The sequence below is a fragment of the Aquarana catesbeiana genome, linkage group LG03, assembly GCF_042186555.1.
Source record: "Aquarana catesbeiana isolate 2022-GZ linkage group LG03, ASM4218655v1, whole genome shotgun sequence".
NCBI classification, from domain to species: Eukaryota; Metazoa; Chordata; class Amphibia; order Anura; family Ranidae; genus Aquarana; species Aquarana catesbeiana.
The window spans coordinates 31,469,215-31,479,851 of NC_133326.1; the positions used below are offsets into that span (position 1 = coordinate 31,469,215).

Here is a 10,637-nt window from a genome sequence, read left to right on the forward strand (position 1 = left end):
TGTTCTTTTCTTTGTAGGCCTCATTCCATTTTCGGTAAACAGTAGAATGATGTGCTTTACCACAAAGCTCTATCTTGGTCTCATCTTTCCACAAGACATTTTCCCAGAATGATTTTGGCTTACTCAAGTACATTTTGGCAAACTGTAGTCTTGCTTTTTTATGTCTCTGTGTCAGCAGTGGGGTCCTCCTGGGTCTCCTGCCATAGCGTTTCATTTAAATGTCGAAGGATAGTTCACGCTGACACTGATGCTCCCAGAGCCTGCAGGACAGCTTGAATTTCTTTAGAGCTTGTTTGGGGCTGCTTATCCACCATCCGGACTATCCTGCATTGCAACCTTTCATCAATTTTTCTCTTCCATCCACTCCCAGAGAGATTAGCTACAGTGCCATGGGTTGCAAACTTCTTGATAATGTTGCTCACTGTGGACAAAGGCAAATCTAGATCTCTGGAGATAGACTTGTAACCTTGAAATTGTTGATATTTTTCCACAATTTTGGTTCTCAAGTCCTCAGACAGTTCTCTTCTCTTTCTGTTGTCCATGCTTAGTGTGGCACACACAGACACACAATGCAAAGACTAAGTGAACTTCTCTCCTTTTTATTTCTATTGCCCACACCTGTTACTTGCCCCAGGTGAGTTTAAAGGAGCATCACATGCTTGAAACAATCTTATTTATCCACAATTTTGAAAGGGTGCCAAGAATTTTGACCAGCCCATTTCTGAAATTTTGTTTGACATTATGTCCAATTTGCTTTTTTTCCTCCCTTTTTTTTGTTTTGTTCCAATACACACAAAGGAAATAAACGTGTGTATTTTTAGATTGTAAGCTCTAACGAGCAGGGCCCTCTGATTCCTCTTGTATCAAATTGTAGTGTAACTGTAATGTCTGCCCTCATGTTGTAAAGTGCTGCGCAAACTGTTGGCGCTATATAAATCCTGTATAATAATAATAATATAGCAAAACATGTGTTACTGCAATACTTTTCTGTGAGAAATACTTGATTTTCTGGAAACATTTCTGAGGTGCCAACAATTTCGGCCATGACTGTATATGAAAACCTTTCACCCAGCCTTTTTGCTGATTCAGTTTTAACATCTAATAACAAGCAGAGAGCATCCAAGATATCATGTGATCACTATGATTGGCCACAGCAATCACATGATTGCAATTTAAACAAAGCAGCAATAAATGGCTTTCATTCATGACTGTTTTTCTCTCTGATACCCTTCTGATACCCATGTTGGGGGTTATTAATGCGCCTTCTGATACCCATGTTGGGGGGTTATTAATGCGTCTTCTGATACCCATGTTGGGGGTTATTTGTCTTCTGATTCCCATGTTGGGGGTTATTAATGCGTCTTCTGATTCCCATGTTGGGGGTTATTTGTCTTCTGATTCCCATGTTGGGGGTTATTAATGCGTGCACTGATACCTGTGTTAGGGGTTTTTAATGCATCCGCTGACACCAATGCTGGGGGTTAATAGTGCGTTCAGTCCTATTTGCTGAAATTTCTTTAAACCAGGGCTTTTTTTCAGCGGGAACGCGGGGGAACGCAGCTCAGGCACCTCCAGCACTGAATGTATGTAATAGCATGGGGTGTGCTGGAGGGTCTATTGATGTTGGCTGCTGGGGGATCTATTGTCACTGGTGGGGATCTGATTTTGTGTGAGGGTCTATTGTTGCTGATGGGGAATCTATTGATGCTGGCTTCTGGGAGATCTGTTGTTGCTGCTGGGGGGGGTCTAATGTTACTTGGGTGGATATTTTGTTACTGGGCGTGCTATTTTGCTGTAGGTGGTTCACTGTTGCTGCAGGGAATCTATTGTTGTTGGGGTGGAGTCCATTGTTGCTGGGGGAGTCTATTGTTGTGTCGGGATCTATTGCTGGGATTCTATTGTTTCTGGCTGCAGGGGATCTATTTTACTGCTTTTGTTTTTATCATCAACATGTTCCATACAAATGATTTAGCACCACTAAACAATACTTGATTCTGTATTCTCTAAAAGGGGCAGTACTGGTAGGTAGGTAGGGGGTGGAATCAAGGGACGGTGGTCAGAGGTGGGTAGGGGGCAGAAACAAGGGGTAACTCAGACGGGGGGAGTTCCTGCACCTATTCTCTGAGAAAAAAAAGCCCTGCTTTAGAAGAAAAGCTTTTGAGCATTTTCCGCTTTCTGAGGTCTGAAGCAATACCTGAGGAAGAAAAGAAAACTCTCTTGAAAGTTTGTCTTTTAAGTGTTGGGTATCATTGCATACCGCATTACTCTCGTATTTTGTAATCTTATTTATATATACTTATTTCATTTATTCCAGTGGTATGATTTAGTGGTGAAAATGATTAGTGTCTCCCCAGTTTTGACTGTGGTATCTATATATTGTCCCTAGATTCGCCACTGTTTGTATCCTCTAACAAAGTGATTGAAACATATATTTCTAGATCTTTTCTAAGCAAGAATAAAGAAGAGAAGCTGCTCTCCATTAAAAATATTACATATGTTTATTAATGCACTTCAAGCACAAGCTGATCCACCTATTCCATAAACTAACGTTCATCTGCCGCTTATTCATATGCTATGATTAAGCTCCGGATGGAGTGAAACGCATGAAAGTCATGGGACAAGTGGAATGGCTAGTGCTTTGAGTATGTTAAAGTGGGGTTCCACCCAAAAAAACAAAAATACATGAAAAATCCTAAAAAAAAACCCAAAAAATTTGGATATTTTTTTTTTTTTTTTTACTTACCTCTAAATGCCTGTTGCTAGGGGGTCCCTCGTAGTCTGCCTCTTCCAGTGCCTGGGCTGGTGACATCACTTCCCCCTCGGCACAGGAAGGGCTCCGCTCTGCTCCCTCGCCGCTGTCAATCATCTGGGACCCATTACAGGTCCCAGGTGACTGAGCGGCCAATCACGGCGCGCGGCGCCACTTGCGCATGCGCAGTGGGTGCCAGGCTGTGAAGTCACAGCCCGGCACCCCTGAACGGAGGGGGAGACGAGTGGGGCTTCGATCTCCCGCATCGCTGGACCCAGGGACAGGTAAGTGTCAGCAGCTGCAGTATTTTTAGCTGCTGACTTTTATTTATGTATTTTTTTTTTACCCGACCCCCTGGGTGGAACTCCTCTTTAATAAACATATGTAATATTTTTTATGGAGAGCAGCTTTTCTTTTTATTCTTATTTTTTTTTATGGAGTGGCTGACGACCGGAAACCTGCTCCCATTGTCAGAGGAGTAAAGAGGTTGAACTTGTAGCAGTACTGGACACTTTGCTGCATATGGATATATTTCTAGGTGTTATTAGCAATCAGATGCTACGGGTTTGATTTACTAAAACTGCAGAGTGTAAAATCTGGTGCAGCTGTGCATGGTAGCCAATCAGCGTCTAACTTCAGCTTGTTCAATTAAGCTTTGACAAAAAAAAAAAAAAAATGGAAGCTGATTGGTTTTTAGGCAGAGAGGCACCGGAATTGGCTCTCTTCAGTTTTAGTAAATCAATCCCAATGTTTAGCTACTTGCCTACCAGGCCAATTCTGACATTTCTCTCCTACATGTAAAAATCATAATTTTTTTGCTAGAAAATTACATAGAACCACCAAACATTATATGTGTTTTTTTTAGCAGAGACCCTAGAGAATAAAATGGCGGTCGTTGCAACTTTTTAACTCGCATGGTATTTGCGCAGCAATTTTTTAACATTTTTTTTTTAAATAAAAATAACAAAACAGTAAAGTTAGCCCAATTTTTTTGCATAATGTGAAAGATGATGTTATACTGAGTAAATAGATACCCAACATGTCACGCTTCAAAATTGCACACGCAAGTGGAATGGCGCCAAACTTTGGTACTTAAAAATCCCCATAGGCTACGCTTTAAATTTTTTTACAGGTTACCATGTTTTGAGTTACAAAGGAGGTCTAGTGCTAGAATTATTGCTCTCTAACGTTCATGGCGATACCTCACATGTGTGGTTTGATCGCTTACATATGTGGGCGCGACTTGCGTATGCGTTCGCTTCTGCTAGCGAGCATTTTCCGACAGGGGCGCTTTTATTTTTTTGGGTTTTTTTTATTAATTTTACTTTTATTTTTCTAGTTTGATGCTTTCTTTTTTTTATCACTTTTATTTCTATTACAAGGAATGTAAACATCCCTTGTACTGTAATAGGAATAGTGCATGACAGGTTGTTTTTACAGTGAGATATGGGGTCAATAAGTCACCAGATCTCACCACTAGGCTGGGAAGCCTGAAATTAAAAAAAAAAAAAAAAAAAAGATCCTGGCTTCCCAGCCGAGACAGCAGCATTTTTTGAAATGCAGAGGCCATGCATGACGTCATAACATTGCGCCTGGCCTCTGAACGATCAGAGACTCCAGGGACCATCTGCCCGCCGGAAATCTCTATGGTCAATGTACGCCACCGGTCGGTTCCTTCTCCGGTTCGCCGATGGCAGGGGCGAGCCAGGATCATCACCAGAGGGTGGTGGGAGGGGGGGGGGGTCGTCCCTCGTCCCCTCCCGCAGCCTATAAGAACGATCAAGAGGCTGAACAGCCGCTATGATTGTTGTTATGGGGCAGGAAATCACCGGCTGAAAAAGAAGATATCTGAAATGCCTGCAACGAAGGGCATCATTTAGACATCAGCTTTCAAAGCCGACTATATCAGATGGCGTTGGAAGCGGTTAAAGTGGTATTCTAGTAGAGTTGGATTCCCATTGATGGATATATTGCCTTCCTTTTCCTTTTGTCCATTTTTAGCACACACAGTCCAAAGTTGTATTCTGCTATTATGTGACTGTATGGCTCATTACTTCTTGGTATGGATGTCTCTAATTACATTAAGGATATTTTTTTTTCCAGCATGATTTACCTTGGCGTTTCCACAAGTTGCATATAAAAATTATTTGTTCTTTTATTTAAGTGAAATTCCAGGCTAGATCTAACTACGCTAAAAATGGCTCCCAACCACCTTTTAACACCTATGCTAACTACCTCGTAGAAGGAAAATGCTTATACTTGTTCTCAAGGTGCTTCGATCCAGTCATGTGGCTCATCAGCTCCTAGCAGTCGGCTTTTGGGGAGAGGGGGGACATCTGACAATGGATGCCCCATAGTAAGCCTATAGGTGACGTCATCGCCCAGGCATTCCAGCCGTTGTCCGTGATCTCTCCTCTTCCCTAAAGCCAGCTGCTGGGGAGATACCATGAGGAGAGTAGAGTGCTCTGAGAATAGGCAAGTATAAGCAACATCCTTCTATGGGGTAGTTAAAATAGGAGTTAGAAGGGGGGGTGGGAGTAGCTTTTAGCTTTGATGGATCTAGGAATACTACTTTTAAGCACTTTCCACCCAACTTATTGTCAAATGACAGCTGATCAGGACATTTGTCATTCTGGGTGGATGTCCTATGATGTCCTCTCAGAACGAGCTTTGCTCTCACCCCACAGACCGCATTGCGGCACGATCTGTCACCAGCTGTTTGCACCGGACACAGCCGGTAAGTGATCAGTGTACTTGCCCGCTTCCAGTACCATGTGATCGTAGTGACCAATCATAGCAGATCACATGATGATTGTAAACAATGAATGGCTTTGATTCATGCCATCCATTGCGTAAAATTGTGTTATTAGCTGTGATTGATCAAAGTGATCACATGGTACAGACAGGGCCAATCACAGCCCATCTGTACCATGTGATTAGCTGTGGCCAATCACAGCGAATCACAACGTACACAGAATAAATCAATTTCATTCAGTAAAAATGGTTCCTTATACCAGTCAAATTCACTTGTATAAGTAATCATGTGTGTAAAAATAAAAAAAAATCTTGATCACTTCCCCAGAGTAGTACAGTGTTACTATGGTAACACTGTATTGCTCTGGTCACAGTGTGTTAAAAAAATGTAAAAAAAAAATAAATAAATAAATTTAAACTATTTTTTTTATTTTATTTATTTTTTACATCCTGTCACCAGTCAGTGCCCCTGTTCACTGCCACACCAGTTATATGATAACGCTGTACTGCACTGGTGACAGTATGTAGAATAAAAAAAAATAGTGAAAAAAACTTTATATTTTTTTTTTTTTTTCGTTTTTCAAAAAACTGTGACAAAAAATGACATCTTGAAACTTGCTTTGCCTCTTACTAAATGCCTTTTGTCTACTTTCCAAAAAGGGGTAATTTGGGGGATATTTGTACTGTTCTGGTGTTTTTTGGGCCTCAAGAAATTAGATAGGCCGTCAGTACATCAGGATTGATCAGTTTTCAGATATATAGCCCATAGTTTGTGGACTCTATAACTTTCCTACAGACTAAATAATATACACTGATTTGGGTTATTTTCACCAAAGAAATGTAGCAGAATACAATTTGGCATAAATTTATGAAGAAAGGTTATTTATTTGCAAAATTTTATAACGGAAACAAAGAAAAACATGTTTTTGGTTTTTTTTCCTATATTTTCGGTATTTTTTTCATTTATTTAACAAAAAATAAAAAAACAGTTGTGATTAAATACCACCAAAAGAAACCTCTATTTCTGGAAAAAAAATGATAAACATTTCCTATGAGTACAGTATTGCATGACCACGCAATTGTCATTTAAAGTGCAACAGTGCTGAACCCTGAAAATTGTCTTGGGCAGGAAGGGGGTGAAAGTGCCCGGTATTAAAGTGGGGACATCCTTCTATTAACAAACACTACTCAGTCCCATAGCTTCATCTTACTTGTATCATCATCGATAGGCCCGCCGGCTCTTCTGGTTTCAGCCGGCAGGGCCTCATGATGATGTGCGACTAGGCCCACCCCTCTCCCACTTACTGAGTGAAAGACTAAGATCTCCGGTCCGATCTTTCCCAGTAGGCCCAGTGAGCATTGAGCACATCATTTGCCCAGGCCAGTGATGGTGAACCTTGGCACCCCAGATGTTTTGGAACTACATTTCCCATGATGCTCAACTACACTGCAGAGTGCATGAGCATCATGGGAAATGTGGTTCCAAAACATCTGGGTTGCCAAGGTTCGCCATCACTGGCCTAGGCAAATGACGTGTATGGAGGCGCGGCCGTAATGCTTGTTAAAATAGGTAGATAAAAAACAAACGTATGATTTCCATAATTTGCCATTCTGCTCCTGACTTTTTGTTTTTTTTCATGGCAGGTAAATGTTGAAGTTCCACATCTGATTGTGAAGAATTGAGTGGAGCCAAATGTCTGAAGCGCACTTAGGAATTACTTATCTCAAAGAGAAGATGTGAATCGAAAAGGTTTCATCACACACAAGTTATGAACCTACATGGATATAACAGCTTTAAATAAAACTTTGTACCTATTCTGGAATCTTCAGACAAAATAAGGAAAGACATGTAGACCCATTCTAACTGGATCTTCTTTCTTCTTTTTTTTTTTTTTCTTTTTTTTTTTTCTCCATTTAATATATCTATTATTACTACAAGCCAAAGACCCGCAGTGGCTTCTGTTTGAAGACATTTCATGAAAACATTTAATTACAGGAAACATTCCACCGGTGGAGCCAGATCAATATGCCTCCAGGTAACAGAGAAATCGATGTGTGATTTCTTCCCCAATTTTCTCCCAGGAATTTTTTCATGTAAAAAATTAATTAGGTTCCTGCCACATGGTCGGCAGGCAGTTCCTCTGATTTGCTCTCCGTGAGAGAGAAGATAACATCCAGATGGCAACAACAAGATCCTTGGATATGAGACTGACTCATCCGCTAACATCTTGCCAATAAAATCCACCGAAATTCACATCATGTGTGACAAGGAAACTTTACGTTAAAATTAATCCTTCATCTCGTCGGGCTAGTTATGATATATATTAGACTAGCCATACTTCAAAAACTCACTGATATATTCTAAATGAATTTCATTGATCTTATATACTGCTTACTGAGTAGAATCCAGTCTTGAACATTAATTGCCAGATTTCTATGGTATTTATTATAGAAATGGTGTATATAAATTAGATTAACATTGTTACATGTAAAAATAGATAATGAACTTCCCCAATGATCTTTAGAAGTTTTAGTCACATGGGGTGCACCACATCCCATTAAAATGTATAAAGAACCCCAAAATTACAATCCCTAGATGGGCTTTTGAGGTGCATTAGAACCCACAAAGAACCCCAAATTACAATCCCTGAATTAATTTTTATTGTGCTTTAGAATGCACAAAGAACCCCAAATTGCATTTCCTAGATGGACTTTTCAGGTGCATTAGAATGCGCAAAGAACCACAAAATACAATCCCTAGATGGACTTTTAAGGTGCATTAGAATGCACAAAGAACCCCAAATAACAATCTCTAGAGTCTAGATGAACTTTTGAGGTGCACCACATCACATTAGAATGCACAAAAAAACCTAAATAATCCCTAGGTGGACTTTTGAGATGCACCTCAAAAGTTCATCTAAGGATTGTAATTTGGGGCTCATTGTGCACCTCAAAAGTCCATCTAGGGATTGTAATTTGGGGTTCGTTGTGCGTCTCAAAAGTCCATCTATGGATTGCAATTTGGGGTTCTTTGTGCATTTTAATGGAATGTGCATCTCAAAATTCCATCTAGGGATTGTAATTTGGGGTTCTTTGTGCATTCTAATGGGATGTTGTGCACCTCAAAAGTCCATCTAGAGATTGTAATTTGGGGTTCTTAATTCTCTTTAGAAGTCGGTAGCAGTTGGGGTGGCAGGGTACAATGTTATTTATTTTCTTACTCTTCCCATTACCACAAATGTTTTATGAAGGTGATGGCGATGTCTAAATTATCTCTGTGAAACGGGAACATACAGTGTTCATGCAGAAGGTCAAATGAGCTTTAGGAGCAGAACATGTTTCCTATAGTTCATTCACATTTAAATATTTCATATGCATCCAGTTTGTATGTTTTTTGATGCATTTTCAAATGCACGTTTCCAGCTTTTTCCATTGCCATTGTTGTCTATTGGGACACGTGGCTGCACGGTCACAGCTTCTGTCCCAATATGACATACAGGTGCGGGTCCCCGAAGTCCCCCTGTGTACATTTGGGCACACGTACCCGCGTGTCATGCAGCCGCATGTCCTAATAGATGACACCTGTGCATCCCTGTGCTCTTAAAAGACAGCCCTGCACAGGGCACAAAGCTAATTGCCTTGTGTGAATGCCACCTAAAACATTGGAAAGCATGTACATGATTATTTGCATTACTCTCATTACATTTACATGTGTATCTAAAGGACAGTACTACATATTGTGAGGTGCAGTATTATGTATGCAAAGAAAAAATTTGAAATGTGTCAAACCGTGTAATGTTTGGTCATCACCATAGCTGCAGGTCCCTTTTACCGCCTCTACTGCCCTTACTTACTGCCACTACATGCGTGATATTAAGTAGAGTAGTACTTGAAAATATCACTGCCATTACATCTGCAATGATATTAGGAGTAGTAGTGTCCTTGGAAATATTACTTCCACCACATTCGCAATGATATTAGGAGTGGTAGTATCCTTGAAGATATTAGAACGCACATTACAACCTGGAAACAGGCATTGAAAACTCTCTAAGTTTGTGTGTAGATGGATATAATAGAGAATGGTCGTATGTTCCATGTTGGCATTTAGCAGCTGAATTTTAAAGATGGTTTATCAGCAATGGCCAGATGAAGGAAAGGGGTGGCTTAAACTCTTTGCTTTCATGTCCTTACATCAAAATAAATAAAATGGTCAATATTGGAAGCTGAAAGACATTTCTTTGTGGCTGTTGGAAAAAGATCTCCAAGCCTAAAACAGGCCATGAGAATGTCTTCCAAAACTGTTACCAAAAAAATGTGGTAATCGCTGGTCCTTGTTAGCTTGCTTACTCTGCATTTAGAAGCGTTTAAAGAGTACTTGTGCAGGGGCATCAATATACATGCATTGGATAATGTTTTATAAGAAATGGCACAGGAAACTGTCAGAAGTGGCGTGCACTAAACGAGATGACCTGTTTGAGGTCTACCTCCTATTTCTGAAGTTTCTGCTCCTAATTAACAGAGGGAACATGCCAGTTTTCCATATGGAAAACTACAGTAGATTCCTGTAGAAAACTGAAAAATAAACAGCTGAATGGCCACACTCCGAATAACACCTTTTATTCGTGGCAAAACAGTGTAGAAGATCCAAAATCTTTTACATCATGGTGATGAAAGGTACAGACAGGCTAACGCGTTTCACATCAATAGATGCTTAATTTTATGATTAAGCATCTATATTGATGTGAAACGCATTAGCCTGTCTGTACCTTTCATCACCATGATGTAAGAGATTTTGGATCTTCTACACTGTTTTGCCACGAATAAAAGGTGTTATTCGGAGTGCAGCCGTTCAGCGGTTTTCTTCAATTTTCTACATGATTGCAGAGCCTGCACCTGAAGTTGTGAGTGGGGAGGGCGGCTATTAGAGACACCAACACGCTTGGAGCGGCATCGCTACCTCAAACAGTAGATTCCACCCAGGTGTGACCTGTGATGCGATATGTGAGCTGTTAGCAGACGGCTAACAACCCTCATTCTGCCTGTGCAGTGATTACACTACACGAGCAGAGCCTGCAGGGCTAATCGGCCCTCCTTCTCCCTCCCTGGGACAGGCAAAGAGATCAGAGCATGCAGC

General features: G+C 40.6%; 1 protein-coding gene across 1 annotated transcript in view; it reads left to right on the forward strand.

The window, feature by feature from the left end:
- Window positions 1–10,124, forward strand: part of FAM174B (family with sequence similarity 174 member B) — a 90,844-nt gene extending 80,720 nt beyond the window's left edge. Inside the window, exon 3 of the mRNA XM_073618409.1 lies at window positions 7,148–10,124. Within this exon, the coding sequence (XP_073474510.1) occupies window positions 7,148–7,151 (4 nt within the window). The 3' untranslated portion in view covers window positions 7,152–10,124. The remainder of the gene's footprint in view (window positions 1–7,147) is intronic.
- Window positions 10,125–10,637: the final 513 nt, after the last annotated feature.